The sequence below is a fragment of the Rhea americana genome, unplaced genomic scaffold, assembly GCF_003343005.1.
Source record: "Rhea americana isolate MKP2758 unplaced genomic scaffold, rheAme1 scaffold_100, whole genome shotgun sequence".
NCBI classification, from domain to species: domain Eukaryota; kingdom Metazoa; phylum Chordata; class Aves; order Rheiformes; family Rheidae; genus Rhea; species Rhea americana.
Window position 1 is genome coordinate 1,752,912 of NW_028185040.1, and position 27,184 is coordinate 1,780,095.

Genomic DNA, 27,184 nt, shown 5'->3' on the forward strand with positions numbered 1-27,184 from the left:
AAAATATGTTCAAGTGGTAGATCAGCTTGGCTAAGGTTGATTAAAAAATAGAAGGAAAGCTGAGATATCAACAGCAAAGATGAGATTAGCATCTGAGCTCTATTTGACTATTTCAGATGCAGCAAACAAAACTTTTTTTTTTGTCCTCCTTTTCAAATGTGCCAAACCTGTGATGAAATTTTCAGTGGATTTGGGGGAAAGAAGAACTTTATAACATAGTACTTTGCTTTTGCTTTCATTTAGCATGGATGCCATGGAGCATGCACAGTTTATGAAACAAGCTGGGAATCAGGATTTTAAAAACGGAAATTACTCTTTGGCCATCAGAAAGTACGATCAAGCTTTACATACGCTCATTTGTTTGAGGCAATGGATCCCGTAAGTATTCTCTAATTACCAGGTATAAACCATTATGCAGTCTGAAATTTGTGCAGCGCTGCAGTTAACTCAGAACTGTATTTCCTGCTTTGACACCTGACTTTCCTGTATCTGTTGTCATCCTCTTTAGTGTACCAGGAATAGTAATTCCTGACATGTATGTGGGAGGTTAGGTACTATAATCTGGAAGTTTTTCTATAAGCATTAATTAAAAAAGTGTAATGAAAGCTTGAGAATCTGATCCCACTGCTGATTTGTTAAATGTGTTTCTGTCCTTAGCTGACATACTGTAGATTAATATTTCTGTGTTTCTGCCAGATACTAGTCCTATCTATGGCCTGTTTTGTATTGGCCATCAGATTGTTTTTAAAATGGTTCATACAAATTGCTTTGTTATGGTTATTTGGACATTCTTATTATTCTAAGATTTGGTCAAAAGTAATTTTTCAGAGGAAGAGTTCTCTGAGTACTACTTTTTCAAGTGTTAAATGCTTTTCATCCTCAACATCGGTTGCTAATGTTATTAATTGTTAAATAATTAAGTAGTAAATATTCATTGCTACTACATATTAGCACTGTTAACCTTATTTAATACTAAACATTCATTCATTTTGACTGTTTCTCTTTAGTATTTGCCATTTAGGCAAAGAATGGTAAAATGCTGTCTGGAGAGTATTTGGGAAGTGAAAGGAGGCAAGTGCAGTGACCAGCAGTCCGTTTTGGTCGGCTCTTCCATGTCTCCATTTGCCTTCCTGTAGGCAACGGCAGGATGCACGCACATAGAAAACACTACTCTGAACGCATTTAATGTAGCTGAAACAACTTTCTTGAGGGTAGGCTAGTAGGTAGGAGTATGATGGAGGATGCAATGCCATGCCATGTATAACTTGTCTGAGTGCAGGCAGAACAGGCTTTTCTGTTTCCTCAGTCCTCTGTGGACTGCAGCCCTGTAAGTTCTGTGCAGCTGTTTCCGAAAACTCTTTTGGATCCAGATGGCTCTACATTACCATATTTTGTTCTCTCAAATGCATATTTCTTCAGCTTGTGTAAATGTGGATAATTGTTGGCCTCATCAGCTGGTGATATAGTAAAATGTTTTCAGATTACCAAAATATTTCCACCTAGCTGCTTTCACTCATGTGTCTGTTTTTCCCTCCACCCATTGAATGTTTGTAGTGTTTCTAGMTGGTCTCTTAACCTCCTCTTAAATCCTCATACCATGATATTCTGGTAGGTTGACTTTAAGCTTTGGAAGTGTCCAGTAGATGTAGGGACAGGCAGGTCGTTTTGCGTTTTGACTGGCATAGCAGATATTCAGTATTATCCAGAGATTATGAAATGGACTATTTTCATAGTTTTTTTTTCAGTGTTAGTGTCTCAAACTTGTGTGAGAAGGGATGGGGTACAATCAGGTTTGCTTGATGAATCTTCATACTGATTTTTCATGAGTCATCTGTGTAACTTTACTATTCTTTTAGAGTAATCTTGCCTCAGTGTTTTCTGTAGCTATAACATCTCTTATTAACATACTGAGATTCCAGTTATCTTTACTTTCTGAAACTTATTTTCTTTTTTTTCCCCCCCTTCTAATTTTGTTAAATAGAATGATGGTATTTTTAACTAGTTATAAAGCACAATGTGTCTTTTCTTTTTTTTTTTCCCCACTAAATGGTTCTACTGTTAACTTTCATAGGTGTTCCAGAGACATAGCTGTGTTACACTGCAACAAATCAACTGCCTTATACAGTCTTGGTAAATGGAGAGAAGCAGCTTTTTCAGCCTATGAGAGCTTACGGTGGGATCCAGAGTATGTTAAGGTATTGAAAAGTTGAAGCTGACGATTTTTGCCTACTTCAAATTTTCAAACAAATGTCAATATTTGTTTCTTGTTGCTTTTATTTTTTTTTAAGATGTAATAAACAAATACAGAATAAAATGCCAGAATCTGTCTCTGAGTATGTAGGAATTACTTCTGTAATACACTAATAAAGTGGAACAGATCCCAGATACTCTAGTAGGAGGTACATGATTTTAAATCTGGTAGAGTTGCATGCAAACCTCAATTTAACTTACGCTGAATCATGGCATGCTGATTAGGTGTTTTGAACAAATTGATTCCACTGTAGCTCTGAGACATTAGTTCGGTGGTGAATTTGAATATATTCAAGAACCATTGATTCCACTGTAGCTCTGAGACATTAGTTCGGTGGTGAATTTGAATATATTCAAGAACCATTGATTCCACTGTAGCTCTGAGACATTAGTTCGGTGGTGAATTTGAATATATTCAAGAACCATTGACTGAATAATACAAGCATTATAATAAATACTGAAAAGTGCTGCAGAACAGTGAAATAAACTTGTATTCTGGACATTGTGATGAAGACCCTATCCTGTCCAGAGGAGTCAAAATATGGTTATTAGCATTATATGTTTGCATTCTTTGGATGTTTTCCAAATTTTGTATTCCAGGATTTATTGCTCTTTCACAGTATAATGACCTCAGTAACATATAATATACTAGAGTATCAATTTTGGGGGATATTGATTGCATGTTTTTTTTTTTTTTTTTTGAATGTGTGTGAGAAGCAATGAAAATAGTACTACTGGTCATGTTTTAGCATAATTAGTGAATTTAGGAGAAAATGCTATTTTGCTGTGTAGTATAGATCTCTGAATGTTTTCCCAATAAAAACATTGAATGTACCAGACCAGTGATTCTTTAGGGGGATAACAGATTCTTATCTTCTCACACCATCACCTGTTTTTGCTGTTAGGTTGGTACTTAAGAATTTCTCTCAGCTATTTCAGTGCTGATAACTTTAATGCAAAATCCCTGTGCGGACAGTTGCAGGGGGATTTCTCCAATGGGTCTTTTTATCTCCTAAATTGTTGGCAGCTCATGGTGGTTTTTGTTCTTTTTTTTCCCAGGCTTATTATAGAGCTGGCCACTCACTGATCATGTTGTCAAACTCTTTTGAGGCAGTTTCTGCATTTTATAAGGGTTTGAGTCTTCTGAATGCTTCTGCAGATCCATCTCAAGTTGCTGATTTTGTAGCGGGAATCTTCATAAGTGTCAATGGTAAACTCAAACTTTTTTTTCTAAAAGCCTTTCAGCCATGGGGACAACACATGTCCTTGGTAGGACATTACTACCACAAGTATATCTTGAATATATTTAGTGGTGCTTTTCTGCACCGTTGCATGCTTCTTTTTGATGAATCTCTACCTTCAGTCTGCCTGTTCTCTTAAACACTTCATGCTCTCCTCCCTGTCTTGCTTTTGGGTCTGAATTGCAAGCCTTGTGTAATGGGCTTGCAGGTGCTATGCACAGTTTCTGGCAGTTGCTTGCTTGCTACAAGCTTGTAGCCTTGTGCTAAGGACTTTCATTAATTTCATACCATCTATATGTGGATTCACCTACAGTAAGTGGAAAAAACAGMATAAAGTTCCAAATGTCATAGTCTAGAAGTTTTTTCTTTTTTTTTTTCCCCCCCGTTGGCAAGGATTAATGTTTTCGTATTTAATGAAGACAAACTACTGATAATAGGGCAGCTTTTCAGTTTAGTGGCCAGAAATACTTAGTATTAAGTCAGGTATATGCCCACATTTGATGTTCTCTTGGGTATTAATCAGTACTAAAGTTGCCACTRTACAATGAGGTAATTTATTTGGGAACCACAACTTCAAAAATGCTGCATGTGCTAAGTAATTCTCATAACTGCTTATTTTGGTAGATGAAAGAATCCTTCCACCGACTTATTTCCAGGCTCTTACTTATATTTTCAGTGCGAAGTTCGATGCACTGATTTGGCAAACGGTGATAGAAAAGTTGGCCCAGAAAGGAAAGTGGCGGGTAAGTTTGTTACTACATAAAGAAAACAAGTGTCCTATATTTCTGTGCAGAGCGGTGTATTTTTCTCTGTTCAGRGTAGGCTATCATTACCTTTAAAATCTGAAACAATGAATACTTACTGTTTTCCTTGTTGAAATATCCTGATTTTAGACTTTGAAAAATACTGAGTGGTAAATCTCTGAGATTCGGTTTACTTTCTCGGAGGAGTAAAAYTGACTAAAAATTCCATTTGTCTCATTATTTTCCTGTGATAATTACACTGCTATCTAGAATGATTATTGTTGAAAGATATGAGAGGAAAAAAAGTTTGTAGTCTCTTGCTCTTCCTTCTGTATGAGCAATTGGATTTTTGAAGTTGTCTGTGAAAGACCCACACGTAAGAGACATCTCAGTGGGAGTATGTAACCATTAACCAAAACCAAATTAGTTAATAAACTCAGAAGGTGTATCACCTGAAATTTTTAATTCTCTTTTTATAGTGACTGTATGGAAAATAGATCATCCTTATGATTATACCCTGCAAACTTTTTAAAGTAACATCTAGATGGATCAATACCTGTTCAGAAATACTCCCCCCTGCTCTTCCCTCCCTCAAAAATTAATTTTGTTTTTGGAACTTGGAGCTAAACAGACATTGCACAAAAACATTTCCAAGTACCTTAGTATAATAAACAATCTCCAGTTCCCTCAAGGAGCTGCTCCAGCTGATTTCTGTGAAGATAGGTAGGTTTTTCAAGGAGCAAGGCACAGTTTTTAGGGAAATAGACAAAACAGAAAAACAAACAGTTGATTCCTGCTAAGGATTTTAGCATAACTGGGGAGCCTCATGTTCCTGAATGTGAAGGTCCACCTCAAAGCAGAGGGTCCATTCCAAAGTGGATTTGAGACTTCTAGGACCTGACCTTTCCATATATGTGTTGTTTTGAAGAATTTTTCATCTGTCATAGTTTTTCAGTCTGCTGCAATCAAGTAAAAGTGTTTTTGCCATTTTTGTAATTCATTGYTTGGTAATTTAAGACCATCCTTCAGTAATTCCTTTCCTTGCTGGGCTGCAGTGCTGTCTGCTTTAGCCAGTGTGGTTAAATCAGTGGTTAATAAATAAATGGAAAGATGAGCTCTTGACACTAGCTGTGCTGTTCCAGGTGCATGATAGCACATGCCGTGGGACAGGGCAGCTTGTTTGCAAGGTAAAGGACACAGTGAGGGAACATGTTTAAGTTATTAATGGAAGGGAAGGTTCAGCTGATAGTGTTTGAAGACCTGTCAAGATCCTAAGAATCAGAAATGTTGTTAATACTCGCTTAGTTTTCCCAAAACATCTGCTGAGGTGGTGAAAGACAGACAAAAGTTCCTAAGTATGCTTACATGATCTCAAACACTTTCCTTTTCTTTAGTCTTGTCTGCTTCTGTTCTCTGAGAAGAGAGAATTGCCCACAAATCTCAGAGTCAAGCAGTTATCACTGAAGAATCTCTTTGAGGTAGTGTCCATTTCTTTATTTTATGCATATTTCTTCATGTCGTTTACTGAAAGATTTTCAATCTTGTGTACAATGCTGTAATAGATCAAAGAAAAATAAAATGGAAAATAACTTATACTTTATGTGGTTGTATTGAATCATCTATTTTGTTCTTTTTTATTTAGTCATTATAGAACAATTTATACAAATTAGAGTCCTAATTTAATACCTCTAATTTGATTAAAAGAAGATATTTTCTGTGCTTAAGAGGAACAAAATACATGTCAGACTTGGAAGYTGACATTTATATTAATGTAGAGAAATGTTTGACATCTGTTAAGTTGGRTATTTTCCAACCAGAATAATTTATGGTCTTCCTGGGATAGTGTATTGTTAAGCTTTGCCAACCAGTCTCCACACTGTTACTCCATGCTGAGCATGATTCAAGGGAGATGAGCTTGGATGATAACTTTTCCTTCCCTCTACACCCCAAAGTTTTGGTAGGCTGCTTTATACCTAGGCAGCAATTGCTAAACTTTCTCCCTGGAGGCTCCAGATATGTAGAGGATTTCATCAAGATGTAAACACAGAGCCACAGGCTGAGTAGCCGCAATGCCTAGTGCCTTTTACTGAGATGGTGGCATCTGCAACTAGTAGAATTTAATCTTTTTATTGCCTTTCTGAAGCTTGCTGTGTTTTTTTTTTTCTTGCAATTCCTCGTGTTCTGCAACACTTGGATGTCCAAAGCTATCTATACGGAGGAGGGGGGAAGCATTTTCCAGCTGTCAAATTTCCAGCTGTCAAATTGCCACAGTTATCCTGCATGGTTTGACAGCTACCAGCCCCATGCACATTGATATKTCCTGGGAGTCTGGTCACGTAATTGGGTGAACTGGGTGGCCTCGTGGGGCTCACTGTTGCTTCCTCCCTGCCCGCATGTGCAGGAATCCTGCCAGACTACCTAGGGCATGTGGAGGGTTGTGCAACCAGTGCTCCTGACCCATGAGGAGCTGGGATGTGCCTGGGGGGCTGGCTGTGCGGCAGGAGCTGCCCGGGGTTCACCAGCTCTGCAGCTTAGGAGCAGCCACTGTCTGCAGCAGGAACACGCGTGGCTTTTAAAGGCATCAGATAGTATGTCGGTCTGCTCTCATGCAACTGATGCCCAGCCTGTTTTAATTGCAGTTGAGGTAAAGCGTTCCTTTTGGCCGATTTAAACCAAAAAAAAAAAAAAAAAAAAAACTATGCTTTTTTCTTCTGTTTTTCCATCTGTATAACTCAGTTACAGTTCTGCTGTATGCAATGTGTTTTTAAAATATATGATTAAACCTTCATGGAGAAATTCTATTTGACTTTAACCTGAATTGTACTGTATTTCTTACACCACTGATTTTCCTAATGGAAGCTTTAGAAAATGTTAACTGCAGGCTACACAGTACCATTCCTTGGCATTTACTGGGTAGCAAATTAACAGTTTAGGGCATATTAATGGAATATATTGTAATTTGCCATTTAGCTGCTACAATGCCAGTGGTATTTCTGTCATAACAATTTCAAATTGGGCTTTTTCCATAAGTACGTTTCACTTAAGTGACTGACAGAGCGAACAGGAATAATTCTGAAAAAGAAGGGGAGGCAGCAAAGGAAATATATCAGCAGCTTATTAGTCAGCTTGCATGTAATGATAGCAGAAGAATTATCAGATGGGGGTGCACAGACATGCTTTAGCTGCTGTCCRGGGTGTATGCTGTGTTTGTGCCAGTTGAGTAGCCCCTGTGGGGCTTAACGCTACCCTTGGTCACCCTTTGCACGTTGGCTCCCCTTCTTTGGAGTGCACTCAAGGCCCTGAGAGCAGAGCTTGTCAATGCCATCAAGGACCTGTAAGGCATCTTAGCAAAAATCTTCCTTCCTAGGTAGGCAATCAAGGCACTTCAGTGAGAGAGCAGGATGACCATGAGTTGCCCTTGCAAAATAGGATGTCATTTCTTGTTTAATGGCTCTTCCAGTCTTTGCTCTTGAAATTTTTTCTAGCAGGTRTTTTGTATGTGCAGAAGATTGAAAGATTAGAGATGAAAAATCCCTAAGCACTGCTTTTCTTTTGTAAGAGTTAGAGGAAAATACGGCTTTCTGACAACTGGAACTTCCCCTGCTGCCACTACATGTTCACTGTGTGTGGTATTTTGAATTTGTAACTGCACAAACAGTAATTTTTGCCAGTCAAAATCTGGCAAGAGGCATTAGAGAGAGACTTAATTGTGGATGTTGGAAGCATGTTTGAAGGCTGATCCTTTAAAAAAGTGACAGACACAAATGGAAAAAGTATGGTTGGATATTGTTCCCAAGCACCCCCCCCYGCCATGGCCTGATCCTTTTGGCATATTGTCCCAACTTCCATCTCTGTTTCCTCTGTCCCCCTCCAGAGTTCCTCATATCGCTGTGCCCCTCTCTGGTAAGCTGTGCTTCATATTCATAAGTCATTACTAAAACATCCRTTTTTGGTTCAGCCTCCTTATGATCAGCTGTACACTTCCAGTCTTGGACTGTAAACTTTCCTGTAAAATTCATACTGTTACCACATCACCTTTTTTTGAAGCAATCTGRCCTAAAATCTGCCTTAACACCTTTTCTTTATGTGAGCAGGCGTATAATTATTGCTGTCCTAATAACTCCAAATGTTTGCTGAGCTGGCAGAGAGAGTGTAAGGCTTTGATCTGCTATCTGTCTGTGGGGTTTCAGAGCTATAAAAGGACYAGTTGACTGCACTCCCTTTATCTCTTTCCCCAAGTCACTAACTCCCTTTAACCARTTTCAAGTATTTTTTCCCCCTCTTTGCCATGGAGTAATTGGCTTGAAATAACTACCTCATTGAGTTTAAAGGTACAATATACAAAATGACGCATTTGTTATATATGTAATTGATATGGCTTGATTTGTTATTGTCCTACTGATTCTTGTCATTAAAATGTCTTTTTGCATATATTAAATAATGTTTCGCAACTACTTTCTTTTTATCAGACTTACGAGTTTTGTGGGCTTGATAACAGGATGCAGCAAGTCACAGAATTAGTCAAATGGCTAATTTCCATTGGGGCAAAAGTTGAAACCATTGGAACATGTCCACTTCATGCAGTTATCAGACTGTGTATCAAAGCAAGTGAGTTGACATCCCATGCTAAAATTAAATAAGGTGGCCTTTTCAGATRACTGATAGGTGGAGCTTTTTCTTTAATTAAAAGCAAAAACAAACAAAATCCTCAAGATCAGATCAAGCAGCTATGACCTTGCATATGTCAGTACAGTGCTATTWAAAGGAATGTTTTAAGTTCCCTTTTTTGATCATCTGTATCATTACTAATGATAYGAAGCTAGTATTTGGATTGTGTGTATGGGATGGGATACCTGTAATATGGTTTGAAGCCAAAGTGTGGTTGATGAGGGTCTATCAGAGCCTGAATGCATTGGCTTTGAGGAAAATAGAGGATTTCTTCCTGCCACCTCAGTTAGAGCAACAATTTCTGTATGTGCCACGGGTTTCTGGGTCAGTCTCAGAGCTGAGCATGCTGAGAACGAGGTGCCACRTCTCGCGTGGTGCAGCTGGCTCTTACCACGATTTAGTTTACGTTTTTCTTCCCCTCTCTTAGTCTCCTTGTTCAAGAAAAGATTTCTTAAGAGTGCATCTTTCTGCTCATTAGGCAAAAAATAACGTCTGTTTATGCCATACCTCTGTTTACCATTTCATGACGAGCRAATGTCTTTAATCATTTCAGAAAGGAACCATCTTTTCAGCTGGTTACTAGCGCAGAAGCCACACTTGAAAGATAAGATTAACCAGCAAGACAGAGATGGATGCACTGTCCTACATGTTGTGGCATCTAGTGAATATTCCCGGAAATGTAGTAAATACACATCTATCTTTATTTTTTTCTTCTTTTTTTTTCTGTTGCTGTGCGGTTTTATTTTCTCATGGGAGGGGAAAAAAGARTGGAAGAAGATTTCAGACACCACTGTTAATTATTTCCTGCTAAGRAAGAAAACTGAGACCTCCGGAATGTCTGGAGTTTTCTTCCTTGCTTTTAAAGTAGGTGAAGGCTTAAAACCTAACCATAAGTAGTAATGTACCTTGGTCATCCCCTGGTCTTCTGAGGGATTTCTCTTACATTAACTTAGCCTGCCTTTTTTTTTCCTTGTATTTTTTTACTATGTCCACTGGGTGGCAACAGGAAATAAGCATCAATTCCAAGGCGACAGTAGGATTTAGGTCATTAGATGTAATGACATTTTGGTCATTCTTTTTAATAATATGAATGAGATGCCCATAGCCTTTATGTAACTAAATCTGTTTTCTGTAGAGGAGTTGCACTTCTCAGAGCAGTTCCATCTGTTGCTAAATGGTTTCTGCATTTCCCAAACTGATTGTGTATGCACATATGTGTATATATATATATATATACACATATACAATGTATATGTATACATTTTATATGTGTAAAATATACAGGTATACATGCATGCATATAGATATATATATACTCATATTTTTATATATCTAAATAAAACACACACACACGCCAACCCCTCAGAACCAGCTGCAAACAAAAATAATCCCTGCAATAGCATGAATGGTAGGCAGACAAAGCAAGGAATCCRTGTAGCCATCTAGCACTGCTTTGCTAACCATGACTTGTTTTTCTCTTGTGTGGCGGATGGCGCCGCTCTCCTGTGCTCCTCTGGCTGTTTTTTGGGCATGGCATATTGCAAGCGTGCAGCTCTTGGAGGCYAGAGGAGTAGACAGCTGCTTGCAAGGCTATAGAAAGGCCTTGATAGGGGAAGGTGACTAATTAAGAAGGGAGCACATTTTTCACCCTGGATATTGCATAATGTGTGAAGGCTTTAAATCACTATTGTTTATTGTGTTTGTTTGATCTGTAGCACTTATTCTGAAATGCTACAGAGGACAGTAACTTCTGTGGAAAGAAGCAGTACCTACCATTAGTCAAATTAGAAATTTGAATAATCTTTGTTACAAGACTGCTTACCAAAAAAGTCATGTGTGTTATGCTCCTGGCTTAGGAAAGAAACTCGGTGTCTAGCTGCATGTATTCATTCCAGAATATGTGAAATACTCTCTTTTGTTGAGTCACCTTTTAAACAATAGTGAAAAGCCCATTTTTTTTTCCTTTTGTTCAGAGCAATTGGTTTAGAGAACAGAGAGTGGTGCTGGAGCGTCAGGGAAGAGGGCTCCACACTCTGCCTCTGGCCTCTTGGATGCTCCTGAGGCACCCAGACACTTTACAGATGAGAAAATGGGAGCACAGAAAGCAATAAAGAAGATTTCAGTTTTTCTGAATAGGYTTTCTTTTCAACAGGTTTCTGTTGAGAAGTAATACCTACCAGTATCTCATTCTTATAACACTGATAGAATTCAGATTATGTTGTTTTGAGCAAAATTACRTTAGAAATTGTGCSAGGAGCTTAAATCTGAAAAATGGGAATTTTGCTTCCTCTAACACTTACTCTTTTAATGCTTTAGATCAAACAGAAGATGTTGTCATGCTTCTGAATTTTGGGGTTGATCCCACCATTCCAGATGCACGGTCAAGATATGTCATAGATATCTTGAAAAAGAATAAAAACTTCAATGCTGTCAAAGCAGTCAGCATTCACATTGAGAAACATACTTCATCTGAGGAATTGTCAGGTATTGTATGGACTGTGTGGTTCCCCTGTTTTGAGATTTTAATTCTTTGGATATAAAATTGTTTTGTTTGTCATTAATAATAGTGTTTTTTTGTGAAAGTTTTCATACAAGTCATCACTCTGATTTCCCATCAGTCAATTTTAAACATTTTATTYGTGCCTGAAGGTGTCTGCTGTCTAATTACTGTTCTTAATATATCATGCAGTAAGTAACTCTAGGTTGCTCTAAATTACTGTAAAACATTATTTTTTCCTTAATGGAAAATGTGGTTCCTCCAATAAACTGCTGCTTCTTTTGATGCTTTTCCAGTTTTGACCTTTTACCTGAACCTTAGTTTTCAGAAAATGAAGCCTCTCGTAGAAGTATGGCTGGCRTATTTTAAAATACTAGTAAAATGCTTTTAATAAAGAAAAATGCTGGCAAGAAAAAGAAACTCTGAAATGATGAATGTATATGTGTGAAAAGAAGCTGACTGTTTATAAGAATAAATAATATTTTAATGAGAGCTTTATTCACAAAGTTTYAGCCGTCTGATCTGTGTGGATGATGTATATGTAGAACTTCTGTGTTTGTTTGAAAATCTTAACCTCTGCACATTGGAAGGGAAAAGAGCAGCGAAGCATGCTATTAGTCTAAAGCTAAGAGTCTCTTACAACCAAAACTGGGGAGCTAAAATTTACACTCTTGGGAAATCTTCAAGTGTGTTGTAAAGGCTTTGCATTGTTGATATTTCTAGGCAGTTTGCAAAAGACCCGTTGTCTTATAGAAAAACAACAACGTTAATTGTCCGGRGCTAACATGAAATTTCATAAGCTGAGGTGATGAATTGCTTTCTGGTCTGCTTCTTCATGATAACTTGTCAGATCCAGGGAGGATTCTGATTCATCTGTTGCTTGTAATTTTATGTGCTATAATGTAATTTTATCARGTGTGATAGTCCAAATAACTGGCATTTCTTCTTGCATACCAAAAAATGAGGATGAGAAAGCATACGAATTTTCTGATACTCCCCCAGGGTGGAAGTATCAAGATCAGCTATGCCTTATATGGTTCCTTTYTTATCTTGACGAATGGGATGACTTTGAGCTGCCTAGACTGTGGTATAGGTCAGAAATCCAGCTAGTCAGAAGATTGAAGCTGACTACCTGCAGGGCTGGAGGCTCTCTGTGGTATGTACTTTTCCAGGAGCATGGCACTGCAGCTTGGTTGCTACTTATATCCTATCTCTAAAAAATTCTATAGTGTGGCTACATATCTAGCAGGWCCAGTTCTAAGATGCCATTTGGACAAGCTTTTGTGAACCCACATGAGAACTGGCTGATCAGCTAATTAGGCAAGATGTTCCTGCRGGACTTTGAGATCCAGAAGCTGAGGAGGCAGATCCTACAGCTGGTCTTTTCAAGCCATGGCTTAGACCACCATTTAAAGTTAGAAGATGAGTAAGTCCTAGGCATACACTTTTTTTGTCTTTAACCCGTTTTTTTTCAGTACAGTCTTTCTGAGGTGATGTGTTGCCTGATTTGTCTGTTTTTCCAGGCACTAACCTACTCCAGCTTTAAGGTAACATATGTATTAGCAGTATTACCATATTAGCCCAAAGCATACCCTTTTCAAACCAGAGCTTGCTCATCTTGTGCAGATCTCAGAGCACAGATGGAGCAAAAGAGGCAGGTCAAACTCTGCAAAAAAACAAAGCTTTTAGGACTACATTTCTGATATCATGTGTACGTGGCATATGAAATTACTGGAARGCACTGGGTTCCGTTGCACTTGTGTCTTCTGGCTCCTGGCAAGCAGATTCCCACAGTGCTCCTTMTTTAGCATAGAGGTCTCCTGATATGTTCTAGAGAAGGCCTTAGCCCAGTGGCTTCTCAGTTAGGAAGTTAAAAACCAATCCCCTGTGGTGGTAGTTGCTTTGTTCGGTGTTCCAGGTAGYTTGGGATGCCTTTTGTGTTCAATTTTTCTCTGCAGTGCACGGCCTCCAAGTGTTTTCTAGGCTTGGTGCAAATAGGGAGGCTGGAGAACACGTTCTTGCATTACAGATAAGAATCTGGCATTAATCCTGAGTGCTAAAAAGACGACCAACCTCTTCTGTCTCTTTGATGTCCTAAAGGATAAAGTTGCTGTTTTATTTTGTTATAAAGTCAGGCTAAGTCTTTGAGTTTTCGTTTAAGGGTATTTGTTAGGACAGTATTTAATCTGCCATTGTTTGTTGTATAAGTATCTTAACTTGTAGGTATCACTTTGGTGTGTAGTTTGTTTTGGATTTTTTTTAGAGGAAAACTTTATGGCCATATTTCATAAATCCCAGTGAAGATTTAGACCAGCTCAGGGCATCTAATTAAAATTGTATGCTGAAAACGTTGTATTCTTAATTGTCTAGCCTAAAAATCCTGAGCAGCATTATCACTGCAAGGCAGGGGTGTCCTGTCTGCTGCCAGATCAGTTTGTGAACTACTACAATTTTCAGCCTAGTGTGTTAAGGTGAAGAGCATGTTTCATGAGTGTGTGAAATACCCTCTGTGATGTAAAGTCCATCCTGGGAATTGCTAAGGCAGTAAGAGTTTCAGCTGTCTGATTTTAATCTGCCACCACACATTTCTCAGAGCCCTGAGATATTATGTGTTACAGTCCTGCCCTGAAAACAGGCCAAAAAGGAACTGATTTATCAACTTCTGTGATGTTTTGCAGGGGGAGGTGAAAGCAGAGCTGTATCTGATGCAGAGTCTCTCCTGGATGCTCTTCAACAGTTCCTCCAATTCTGCAGGCCTGAAAATGGAGCACATCATAAAAATTTATTGAAGGAAGGCATGGTTCAGGGATTTCTGAAACGGCTCTCTACTGTGAAAGGTACAGCGAGTTCCTATTTCTCTTCTCTCCTTCACAGAACTTAATCAGTGTGAAAAATATTTGATGCTGACATACAGTTTCCACTCTCTTTCCCTTTCCTCACTTACCTCTTTCTGCAACTGAAATTACTGATGTAGTTTTACTTATTTTTACTGTTGTGTTTTTCCTTTTTTWWAAAAAAAAAMAAAATTCAGTATGATAAATCAAAGTGTTTAAACTTACTTGGCAGTTGGCATCAAGATAAAAGAATATAAGAGGAAAATGTTACTGTTCTTTCTTTTAATTTAATTTCTTCGGTTCATTATTCTGAAATTAGTTTACAGAGAGATGAATTTCATTATCTGTTTTGAAWGAATTATTTTTTCTTGGCTGTCTTGCAGAAATTCCTGAAGGGATGGTTTGTGACATCTCCCATGCCTGTGCTAACAACTTTATAAAACAGTTATTAGAGAAGCAAATGTGGCATGAAGTTTTGCTGTTGCTAACAGGGAAAACCACTGGGGAAAAGGCGTCAGGTGGAGGACTCTTCAAAGACTGCAGTCTTTCAGATGTTGACATTGGCAGCGTTATTCATCAGTGTGACAGACTGGATGAACCTGTGCACCTCATAAGATGCTTGATAGAAAGAGGAGGTGAAAAACTGAGCAATACTGATAWGTTATAAAGAACTTGATGTTTTGTGTTGCATGTTTAGAGCAGCATAGATTCAGAAGCACCAAAGYATGACTATTGCGGCTCTGTATAAGTGCAGCGGCTTATTGGGCTTTGAGTTCCTCAGCTGCATCCACAATGTGCAGCATGGGGAAGGAAGCTAATAGAGCTGCTTGGGAAGCACAGTGTTTTACAAATGAAATTGGGCTGGTAGAGTTGGGTTTTGAGGGAAATGGCCAAGGATTATTGCTGCTCTTTTTTTTGTGGGTTTTAGTTTCTCTATCTTCAGCCACAGTRTTATCTTGATAGATACTGTAAGCCCCAGATTTTGGGTCAGTATGTTGTTGTCTCACAAGTAATYGATTACTTGAGTGACTCACGTTTTTCAAAGGCATGACCAAATGTCTTTCAGTTAGAGTGGGCATCATAATTTTGGTTTTTTTTGCGTGAGGTTTGTTCCTGCACGTTTTCTTTTCATCTTATGATTTGATGTTTTTACATAAATTAGGGGTACACAGTAGCATTTTGAGCACTTGAGGTGTGAGGAAGCTTCTTTCTTTTTGGTCAGTGCTTGACTTTCTTGAAGAAAGTAAGTTCTGATTTTCCTATCTTCCTGTCTCAACAGCAGGACTGGTCGCTCAGTTTTGTGGGACACCAGAGGAAGCTCTGAAGATTTTCTTAGACTCTTGTTACAAGCTGACTGGAGGGGGAAAAAAAAAACTAAACCAAAGCCACCAAAGAATCCAGTCACCTGCTTAGCAGTCAAAATGTTCATCTTCCTCTTTAGCACTTTCTGTGTTTTGTCAACCTGGTGTATGAAATTTAACCCCTGATATTTTCATGTACTTCACACTAGCTTTGCCAGATGGGATTAGAACTGACTCTGAAATACCATTGCAAATATGCCTGAAAAAGAACCATTTTGAACTGGTGCATTTGCTGCTGAGCAAAGGTGCAGATCCTCGAAATGTCTCCATGGCACAAGGAGATACTCCCTTACATGCTGCAGTTTCCATCTGTTTAGATAAAAGAGGTAAGGCTTCTGCTGGTGCACYTGGGCCTAAGGGACACAACGGGCTGCAGCAGATGTGCACGTTCAGTTTTTGCAGCAACTGCTTAAAACATCACCATCTCTTATATGTCTGGCTCACTATACCTTTAGCTGATGTTTACCGGTGAGGTAGCAGAGGCCAGGATGTGGGGCCATGTCTTGGTTGCCGAAGTTTGCAGCCTAGAGGAGGCATGCAAATCTTCGAGGTGATAGGTTCTGTTTACAACTTAAAGAACTGAATCTTAATTTTTAAAGCAGACACATTTCATTTAAAAGCTTCAGAGAGATTAAAAGCATGGAAACTGCTAAAGGTAAACTTAAAATCAAAAGATTCAGAAATCAAATGACAGTATCTTCTTTTAAGTATTTTTTACTGTGAAAAATACAAGATGGAATTTTTTATAGTGACTTATGTAACAGTCTTTTACAATTAAGAAAGAAATGTTTCACGTAAATTATCCAGACTAAATTCAGAAAGAGTAGCTTCCCTCCCAGAAAGTATTAGATTTATTTTTTATTTTGTAGGAAGTTATTCTAGAGACTTCAGGTCTGGAAAAATAGGAGGATTCACCACAGATTATTTTAGTAACCAGAAGTTATCTGCACTAGATTCCATCTGGGTGGCCTATTAAAATGAACCAAATGACCCCAAAGCAATACGTAAAGCTGCAGTCTGTCCACATCACCAGAGTCACCAGACTATCTTTGTTAGTCATGGCTGATTTTGGAGGATTAACAAATCTGCCTGCACCCAGCAGTTAAAAAAGAATGAAAATGAAATACTGTAATTGAAATGCATTGAAGAATTAAATGCTACAGGAGCAGTTGCAGCACAAGGGATTTTAACGCTCTGCTGCCATTGTACTGATTTTTGGAATCCTAGAGAAGCTCAGTTTTGAGGCATCTCAAAACAGCCTACAAACACGAAATGTAAAATTTCTCTTTTGAAAGCCCATTGATTTTTATTTAATAGCTGTAAGGGGGAAAAAAAGTATAAAAATTGTTGACCTTCAAAGCAGCATTTTAAAGCAAGTGATTTTGTTGTTCTCTTCCTTTCAGACAGCACTGGTTTAGACATCCTGAACTATCTGCTTGATCTATTTGCTTCAAGACCCTCAGACTTTCCATATCTTAATCCAAACGTCCAAGATGAGAATGGAAATACAGTGATGCATATTATTTTTCAGAGAGGATTGTCAAAGCTGGCTAGGAGAATAATGGATTCATTAGCAAAATTTGATATTAACTTTAATATAAAAAACAAATTAGGAAGAGATGTGAGGCACAGAATTAAAAAAAGTGACCCACTACTACTTGCCTGGAATAATGCTGTATTGGAAAAGAAGAAGTATCGGCATGATACAGTAGGGCAGTCGGTTAAAACACCTAAGCCTGTTCCAGCTTGTAACACTTCACAGCCAAAGAACACAGGGCGTTCTTCAYCCGGGGCTTCATTAAAGGCACCATCTGGCAACTCAGCATGTAATGATGTAAAAATCCTGTGTTCTGTACAGACAGAAAATGATCAGTTGGCAGAGCAAGAAACAGAAAGAATAAATAGCCCGTTAACTCTGCATGAAAGTCTAGTGCAGGCAATCACAGCTTTAATTCAGCAACTGAAGTTGGGCGACACCCTGAGAAAAGATGATTCTCTAGTAAAAAAGCCTTCTTCAGCCCAGACTAACTTGGAAGGGGAAAAAAGTGAGTCCACACAACCTTGTGGAAGTGTAGCTTGTGCTGAAGGAAAAGAGGATGATCTTGAGAAAAAGAAGGGAGCAGGAGAGGGGCATGCTGAATTTAAAATGGATCTGCCTCATGGAGAGAAGGAAGAAACAGTGGAAGAGTATGAGAAGATTCAGGACATTGAGACATATGTGCAGGAGTTTGATAACATGACGTGGGAAATAGAGTGCACTCCGGAAACACTGAAGACTTTGCGCAGCAAAGCAGTACCTCATTATCTGAAAACTAAAACTATAATGACAATTAAGCATCTTGGCAATGGGGAATGGACCAGGGCCCTTCAAAARCCACTCAAACATTTGAAATCCGATATCCAACTGTATGAAGCGAAGTTGGGCAAAGGTGAAAGAATGCTGTGGGAACTTGCAATAGACTTTTCTCCTCGTTGCAGTGAGAGTGCAGAAAAGATCATGGAGACAGAACAGTCGAAAAGTCGTCCAGAAAAGTCTGGAAGAGTTTACACCGAAATAATCAGAATTTGGGCCATTGTTCTGGACCACTGCAAGCTGGACCGTGTCTTAGATAATATATGTATTTCCTACAACCGTGGTTTGTCCTGTGTCCTGAGGAAAAAGCTCAAGGGCATAAATGAAGGACATCAGACCTATAATGTGAAAACACAGAAGCGCGTTCCACGTTGTTATATTGAAGACWCAGAGGCAGAAAAAACAAAAGAACATACCATACCTGAGTATTTCCCACCAGCCAGTGCAGTGGAAATGGAATATAATATAATGAAGTTTCACAGCTTCAGTACTAACATGGCATATAACATTATAAATGATATACATTCTGCTGTTGAATACCCCTTCCGAGTTGGGGAGTTAGAATATGCAGTAATTGACCTCAATCCAAAGCCCATTGAACCAATCATTTTAATTGGGCGAAGTGGGACAGGGAAGACAACTTGCTGCTTGTACAGGCTGTGGAAGAAATTCCATTCATACTGGGAAAAATCCACCTTGGCAAAAGGTCCTCTACTGGAAAGGCAAACATGGCAGCAAAGGCAGTGCAGTGAAGTTGAAAAAGCTAAATTGGAGAAGGAAGAGAATGATGAAAAAGAAGAGAGTGATGATGCTAGTGAGGAGCAGGTCAGTGACGAGCAAGAACCGGACAGTGGAGATGAAGAGGTTCCTGCAGGCACAACTGGTGGAGAAACAAATCCTTCTGAGGACYGTGAAGAAGAGAAAGTGCAAAGCACAGAAGCATCAGACAGACTGGAACACTTGCACCAGATCTTTGTSACAAAAAATCCTGTCTTGTGTCAAGAAGTTCAGAAAAATTTCATTGAACTTAGCAAATCTTCTAGGGTAACCAGTCACTTCAAGCCTCTGGAGCCAAATATTCACARACTACAAGATGTTAAAGATGAAAATTTCCCACTGTTCATCACCTCCAAGCAGTTGTTGCTGTTACTGGATGCATCCATGCCTGACCCGTTTTTTCTGAGGAATGAGGATGGAACCCTTAAAAGAACCGTTGTTGGTTGGAGTCCCCAGGAAGACTTGGTTATACCAAATTGGCAAGAAGAGGATGAAGAAGGTAATGCTGAAGGAGAACATGGTGATGATGAAGGAGCTGCAGGTGTATACTCTAGGGAAAGAGATCCTCGGACTTTTGTTACTTATGATGTGTTTGCTAATGAAATATGGCCAAGAATGATAAAAGGTAAAAGCTTGTACAATCCTGCACTCGTGTGGAAAGAAATAAAATCATTTTTGAAAGGCTCTTTTGAGGCACTGAGCTGCCCTGGGGGTAAACTTACTGAGGAACAGTACAAAAAATTAGGCCGGAAAAGATCGCCAAACTTCACAGAAGACAGGAGTGAAATCTATCACCTCTTCTGTCTTTATCAGCAGATAAGATCACAGAGAGGTTACTTCGATGAAGAAGATCTACTGTATAATTTATCTCAAAGACTGTCAAAGTTCAAGGAGCTGCCGTGGTCCATTCATGAGTTTTATGGTGATGAGATTCAGGATTTCACTCAGGCTGAGCTAGCACTGTTAATGAAATGCGTCAATGACCCTAATGCCATGTTTCTGACTGGTGACACCGCCCAGAGCATAATGAAAGGCGTTGCTTTTCGTTTTAGTGATCTGCGGTCACTGTTTCATTTTGCGAGCAAGAGCTCTGTGGACAAGAAGCAGCGTATTAGAAAACCAAAAAGGATATATCAGCTCTACCAGAATTACAGATCTCATTCAGGTAGAGTGCCAAGTTTATCGTATGTGCTTCTGCTCTTTAAGTGTCTCAAGAGCTTTAAGTTTTCTAGTGACCCTCTCAAAACAACTTTAAAGAGCCTGATTTTTATTTTAAGAGCTCAGATGGTCAGCTCTTCCTGACATCTAGACTCTATATTTTGATGCCTCAACTAGAAAGCCAAGAATGAAGGCTTTTAAAATTGTCATTTTTGCAACACCTGTGCTTGCTGAATGTTTTGTTTGTATTTGACTGGAAGGAAAATTTAAATATATGTTTTCTTCCCTCACAATCCTCAATTACTAGGCTTTGCAAGATTGCTGATGTACTTAAGCTTTTCTTCTTACTTGTTTCTCATTTGTGACCTTCATTTTGTCATGGTTAAGTCTTTGTAATGTGCTTTCTGATCTATGCAGGTCCATTAGTCATATCTGGTCGAAGTAGCAGAAATATAAAATGGAGCTTACAGCTGCTTTTTTCTTTAAATAGGGTTTTTTGTTCTGATATTTCTTCAGTTCAAATTTTAACAAAATCCTTTAAAAGCATGTTTATGAGAAAGTATTAGACAGACTGAAAGTCTGTCTTTTGCTTATTAAAGGTATTCTCCGTCTTGCCTCTGGAGTGGTTGATTTGCTGCAGTACTATTTCCCAGAATCTTTTGATCGGCTTCCTAAGGACTGTGGTCTCTTCGACGGACCAAAGCCTACAGTCTTGGAGTCCTGCAGTGTTAGTGACCTGGCAATTCTACTGAGGGGCAACAAAAGGAAAACACAACCGATAGAATTTGGAGCACATCAGGTTTGCTTTTCTTAGGTATATGGCTTTTTGCGAATACTTCTGGGTTTGTTGCTAATTAAATCATCATTTTATATGAAATCTCTCTGCAACTTCTTTCTTTTTAGCCCCTGCAGCTCATTCATAAAGTGTACCTTTCAGACTCAGAAACCTTCTAATGCRTGTTTCAGTTTTTCTTTTCAATGTATTTCTGGCTTGCTTTTTCTACATTTTTGCATCAGATGTCTTCTATTTCTGTCTTGTTTCAAACTTTCTTTCATCAGTTCTATGACTTTCTTCTCGTAACATGTATTTGTCAGTGTTCTAGCAGCAGCTTAGCAGACTTCTTTGTGGAGTGTATGGAAGTATGTCCTGGTTGAATTTTGTCTGTTTTTGTGAGAGCTTTTGAAATATCATGACACATCTGTAAGCTTTCCCTATGTGACTATCACCTTTTTTGCTCCCTAATATGTTCTTTTTATTCATGTATTTTATGGTAGGTGGTATTAGTTGCAAATGAGATGGCCAAGGAGAAGATACCTGAGGAACTCAGTTTAGCACTTGTGCTGACAGTTTATGAAGCAAAAGGCTTGGAATTTGATGATGTCCTCCTCTACAATTTCTTCACAGACTCTGAGGTATTAAAGTCTTCCTTATTTTCTCTTTCAAGGCATTTTTTCTTAATATCTTGATTTTATATACAGTTTAGTTGGCTTTGCAGCTAAGGAAGTGTTCACAATTTCCTCTGAAAACAAGTGGTTTCATCAGAGAGTAGAAAACAGGGTTCATAGGTGTATGAAATGAGCCTGTGTTTCCATTAGAGAGTTTTGATTTCCTTTAAGCTGTGTGTTGCTATTTGAGAAAGAGCCTTGAGATTCATGTGCACACATACACGCACACATGCATGCCCACACATGCACACACATACACTCCTGCKGCGTTCCCGGAGTACTCTGGTAGCTGACAGTGTGTTCCTCTGGGCTACACCCTCTCCAGGTCAAAGCAGTTGGTGGACAGGTGCTTCACAACCCCCTAGTATAGCTTTATCTTGAACTGTGATGCTGGGCCCCAAGAAAGTGCCTTAGTCCATCTTAGGATCATCACTCTTTTGACAGATTATTTTGATTTGTCAGTCATGGACTTGAAATCATTGATTTTATTTTGTACAAAGTTGACAAAATGATTCAGTTGTATTAAAAAAATAAAAGCTTAATAGAACAACTATGATCAGAAGTAGATAGTGTCTGKGGATGGGGGGGGGAAGCATACCCTATAGCTATCCACAGTTTGGCTCCAGAAAACTCGCTGTGATCTAGATCAGGAGTTGGCAGGAAACTTGGGAAGTCCTTATGTTATACAGCCGAGACCGTCATCCCCAGAATGGCCTGCATTGAAGGTGTTTTTCTTTCCTGGTAATGTTGTTGTTTTTATGTACTCCCTTCATGGTTCTTCTGGAGCTTGGACCCTCCTCCTCAAAAGCTTTCTGCAAGTCCAGACCTGGTGAGGACTCAGCTCTTAATGCTCCTYGCAAATGGCTGTTGACTGCCACAGCCTTGCTGCTGTCATCAAGTCATTACACTACCAAGCCATCACCTGGCCAGGCAGTAGACAGTAACCTTACTGAATGTGGATGCAGATACTAATTAATGGCCTAGTGCTTAGTTTCTCTCCAGCGGATGTCCTCTGCTTTTGACCCTCAAAACAGTGTCTGAGATGTGGTTTTCAGCTGTTGAAAACTACAGATGTGTAAAGGAAAACTAACGGCAGSTTGCTGTTAGCCCTTCATAGAGTAAGACATTGTGGTGAGGGTGGAGGTAAACCRCCTTTAACCTGGCTTACTGAGATTGGGGAATGATGATGATACTGGCTACTACTACAAATTTCTCTTAGTTGATGTTTTCAGTGATRTGAGTTGTGCTCAGAAAAATAATGAACTAATAGCAGAATATAGAGATGAGTGTGTTGAAGATTTTAACTTGGCTCTACTAATGTATGTCAGGCCTGGAGAATTATTTACATACAATTCTTCCATTTTCTTTTGAATCAAGAGTAATTGAGTTGAATAAATAAGCAGGCAAGCTGGAAACTCACACTGCAGTTTTTAGTTTTGAGAAAATCAATCTCTGGACTGCTGCAAACATAGTAAATTGGCTGTGTGCTGTTTGTAAATTGTTGGGTTTGMTTTTTATAGAGATTTAAAATGAGATTTGAGATGTGTCTTGCTTTCATGAAGCAACGTTGAACGAAGAAGTTGAAAGGGGAGGGGACCAACTGCTCCTCCTCCTGAACCCATAGAATAAATTTATACTGCTATCTGGTTGTTACTTTTTAATACATAAAAGATTTAGGAATTTATTGATCATGATTTATTGCATTCAGAACTTCAAAGTACATTTGACAAGAGTTCTGCATTTTTTTCCATTAAGAAGACAGTTAATCTGTGTTAGTTTGTTCAAGGTTCTGACCTATAGAAACAAGAGTTCATGGTTGTTTATCAGCCTTAATATCAGCATTTTTCAGTTTGTGCCACAGACTTGGCATTATATAAAACATTTTTACTTAAATACCCCCAAAAAACTCCAAATCAACATAACAATTTACCTATGATTTTATGGATTAGTTTTGTGGAGAGAGGGAGGGGATCAGGAACCTGCAGAAAAATATGATTTGTTATATGTCATAAGTGCAGAGCGCAAATCCGCAGCAACACTTCACATATGTTTAAGCATGTTTGTACATACTTACAGARAGTTTTTACATGTACATATGACCATATGTTTTGTATATGTGGGCACTAGTGCTGCATGCAACTAACCTCACGCTGCTGACGTCTTAGGCTTACAAAGAATGGAAGATCATTTCTTCTTTTGCACCCAGTTCGGATGTGAAAGTAGAAAGCAAACTGCTAATTGAAACACCTTTAGAGGATGTTACTGCTACACCAAAGAGACCTGCTCCTTTTAATGTAGAAATGTACAAGGTGAGTTTTTCATAACACTGGGAATAGGAAGGCATACGCTTAAATCTGAAAAGATGGGACATTTCTTCAAGTAGCACTTTCATCCTATAGTTCACGTTTATTATTGTTGTTTTGTCTCTTTATTACTTGTTATTACCTGTATAATATAGACTATGTGAGAAGATAATTTTTGGTGAATATAATTTTGTGAGAGAGTAAAACTGTATTAAATAGATTTTTAGGTATATTTACAGAACAGTTGTGATTAAAACAAATAGCAAATTAGTCAGTATTTGTTATTACTTTAGGCTGGTTTCAAACCAATGTCATTTCCTTAAAATTAAGGAAGCTTTTTAGAGTCAAGCAAGGCAGATATTTTCAGAATGCTCCTGAAAAAAAACAAAGTCATTGGATGTGCAAGTGATTAGAAACAAAAGACAGTCCTATCTGCAGTTGCTATGTTTGCTCTAGTGGTATTTGTGTGCACATTGGCTGGACAGTTGCATATGGAATGGAAAATCACATCTTTAATATTTAGACTTACTTAAAGATACTTACTTCTGCATGTTTCACTCTGTGTTCATTGTTTTCCTCTTATTGCAAAGTGTGTCACTTTGTGACACTTTGGTTCATCCTGTATTTTATTTATTTTACTTTATTTTATTCTGCTTCAGATGCTGAATGGAGAACTRAAGCAACTGTATACTGCCATTACCAGAGCCAGGGTTAATCTTTGGATCTTCGATGAAAACAGAGATAAGCGGGCTCCAGCTTTTAAATATTTCATCAAAAGAGAATTTGTTCAGGTTGTCAAAACAGATGAAAATAAAGGTATTATTATACTAAAGCTCCTGTGAAACAGGACACTAAATGCTTTCTTGCTTTCAGGCTGCAAAGTATTTAATGATAAAATTCTTTGGTCCACAAACTGTGCACTGATAGTGCCTTTGCAAATTGCGTTAGATTTCAATGCATCTTATTTCTTTAGGCTCTAAAGATTAGCTGTATCTGTTGATACATAATCTCATTGATAATGCATTGATACAATTTTTTTTCTACACAGTAATGAAGGTGGTTCACAAAAAAATCACATGAAACAGATTTATCAAATGAGAAAACTTGGTTTCTGTGAGGACAGTGGATTTACTCAAGATCTTATCTGAAAAACAAGTGTGATTTTTAGAGGCCTTACAAAAACCAGACCCAACCTATTGATTTTCCATACAGTTCAAGAAGTGTAAAATGTATTTAACTCCTAGTTACCATTACTGATACGAGCACAAATCATAGGGAGCTTGGAGTACGGTGAGATGTCAATGCTTAGTGTTTCTATGTGGGTAATGGCTGTTTATTCATTCTAACATAAAATTATTACCCCTGTCCTTCTAGATTTGGATGACAGCATGTTTGTTAAAACCTCAACTCCAGAAGAATGGATTGCACGGGGAGACTACTTTGCTAAACATCAGTGCTGGGAGGTAGGACTATATGTTTGTCTGAAATAAGAATTTTTGCCTGTTCTGAAACCTTTTTGTTTTTGCATCTCTAAATTTACTTTTAAGCTTTTCAGTTGCTCTGTAGCGGTACTTTTTAACCTGTGGTCTGAAGTTCTGTAGGCATCCMCAGGCTACTTGTAAGCAATTTGCAAAAAGTAAGTTGGGAAGGTAAGCCTGTTGTCTGAAATTCACTGCCAAGAAATTTGCAGTCTGGTATGGGAGAAAATACTTTAATGTTCACAAATCAAAGATGGTTGAAAAAACAGTTATGCTTCAACAGTATGAGGTGATTGGCATTTGTAAATCTAAACCATGTCATTGCACATTAGTGTAGGCAAACAAAAACATATAATTGAAGTACATGGATCAGCGTGATGATCCCAGAGCCCTTCTGTGGTTTTGTAGAGAGTAAATAGGGATGTATACAAAAAATATTAGAGAACAACATGTAAGAACCAAGGAGTTTCACTGCAATAAGAAAACTGCATAAAGGATAGCAAAATGATGGTATCATTCCTTTACTGCTTAAAGAACAATGGAAGCAAAAATTAAATAATTAGCTGCCACTGTACAAACAGTTTTTCTCTCCCTTTGGGGGAAAAAAAAGCAATTTCTTAAATGAACAGAAAAGAGTTTTGGTAAAAAAAAAAAACACAGTTGTATCATCTTGAAAGTTGAAATTTATTAACTATATTATCTGCTGTTCTGTTTTCTTTATAACCCTAATCTTTGCTAATCATTGCTATATTAAGAAGAAATTATTTGAGGAATTTTGTAGTTTTAAGAGTGACTTGCAATGTTGAATTTTTGAACAGAAGACACTATTAAATTAATGGATAGAATAAACAGATATGATACTRCAAAATGAGTGAGGTGATAACTAAGCGAACCTTGCTAAGAGTTTTGTAGTTCCTGGTGTTTCTTTCTAGTCTGTCGTGGAAGTTACTTTGTATGATAAAAACATGAATATATCTTCTGTGCTCTTCATTTTAACTTTGCACTCCTTGGCTTTCCTAACTTGTATTAATAGAATTTGTGGCAGATGCCTGTTGACTTACCAATTAATGGTTTAGGCTGTCATTCCAATGTATTTTTCTTTCCTTATTCCAAGCACTCTGCCAGTCTTGCTATTTTCCATAACAATGACTGTAAAGTTAAGTGTCACATTTRTGTGATAAGCTATAAGTTGAATGCATATGTGTGACTGCTCTGTATTATCTCACCCCAGGTAGCAGCCAAATGTTACCAAAAGGGAGGAGCAGCAGAGAAGGAGAAGCTGGCCCTGGCACACGATGCTGTTCTTAAAGTGCGCTCCAAGAAATGCAGCCCCAAGTAAGCATAAAAACAAAAAAGTGGGCAGTTGTTCTGGGAAGCCAGACATTGTGGCTGAGAGCGTAGAGAGGCMCATGGTGGGACTAAATTGGAGACATCAGAGCAACGTGGGAAAGGTGTCTGTAATGGGAGCCAAGGGGTAGTCAGCTCTTAGCAAACACAGAAGCCCCTGTGAGGGGACGATGCTGTACATGACCGRTGAAAGAAAATAACAAATTGGGAAGTCAGGCACAGGTAGAACGGAATTGGGGTTCCTGCTCCCTGTGAGAAACAGCGAAAGCAGCAATGATGCTGCAGTATGCTGTAGGCYGTCAGAGCCAAATTTGGCCACTGAAAGAGCTCTGTGGTTATGTGAGAGAAAACAAGAGGATTTGCRTCACCTCAAGAGGCTTAAATATAGATAGGAGAGCCTATGTCATGAGTGGTGGCCAACTCCAGTTAAACCCACTGAGTATTCATTTCACCAAGAAGCAGAAGATGTTTCATGTTTTAGAAGAAGAGCTGCTAACAAAGTGAGTTTTGAGGTATAAACAGTGTTTGAGTCAATCTAAATTAAACGAGCAGAATGAGAGCTGAACCTAAAGCCATTTYTAAAGGGACTAATTTTGAGATGAATCTACTAGCTTGTGCTATTAGCTGGGCTGAAGAGCTCAAGAGTTTGACTGGGGAGAAAGTTTGCAGTTCCCTGGAGTCCAAAGGTTTGAGACTTGTGTCCCAACAAAGAGAGGAAAAAGCTTGTA

General features: G+C 38.5%; 1 protein-coding gene across 2 annotated transcripts in view; it reads left to right on the plus strand.

The window, feature by feature from the left end:
• Positions 1–238: 238 nt before the first annotated feature.
• The window catches only part of TRANK1 (tetratricopeptide repeat and ankyrin repeat containing 1), a 37,166-nt gene continuing 10,220 nt past the window's right edge, over positions 239–27,184 (plus strand). The window contains exons 1-18 of one of the 2 annotated variants that reach the window (XM_085304144.1): positions 239–378; positions 2,072–2,195; positions 3,310–3,460; positions 4,116–4,234; positions 5,629–5,712; positions 8,704–8,842; positions 9,456–9,584; positions 11,219–11,386; positions 14,078–14,236; positions 14,617–14,868; positions 15,744–15,920; positions 16,998–19,889; positions 20,482–20,681; positions 21,158–21,295; positions 23,494–23,637; positions 24,291–24,447; positions 25,006–25,094; positions 26,341–26,444. In XM_085304144.1, coding sequence (XP_085160270.1) covers positions 245–378; positions 2,072–2,195; positions 3,310–3,460; positions 4,116–4,234; positions 5,629–5,712; positions 8,704–8,842; positions 9,456–9,584; positions 11,219–11,386; positions 14,078–14,236; positions 14,617–14,868; positions 15,744–15,920; positions 16,998–19,889; positions 20,482–20,681; positions 21,158–21,295; positions 23,494–23,637; positions 24,291–24,447; positions 25,006–25,094; positions 26,341–26,444 — 5,360 coding nt within the window. In that variant the 5' untranslated portion in view covers positions 239–244. The remainder of the gene's footprint in view (positions 379–2,071; positions 2,196–3,309; positions 3,461–4,115; positions 4,235–5,628; positions 5,713–8,703; positions 8,843–9,455; positions 9,585–11,218; positions 11,387–14,077; positions 14,237–14,616; positions 14,869–15,743; positions 15,921–16,997; positions 19,890–20,481; positions 20,682–21,157; positions 21,296–23,493; positions 23,638–24,290; positions 24,448–25,005; positions 25,095–26,340; positions 26,445–27,184) is intronic. The other variant, XM_085304137.1, reaches the window with a different exon arrangement.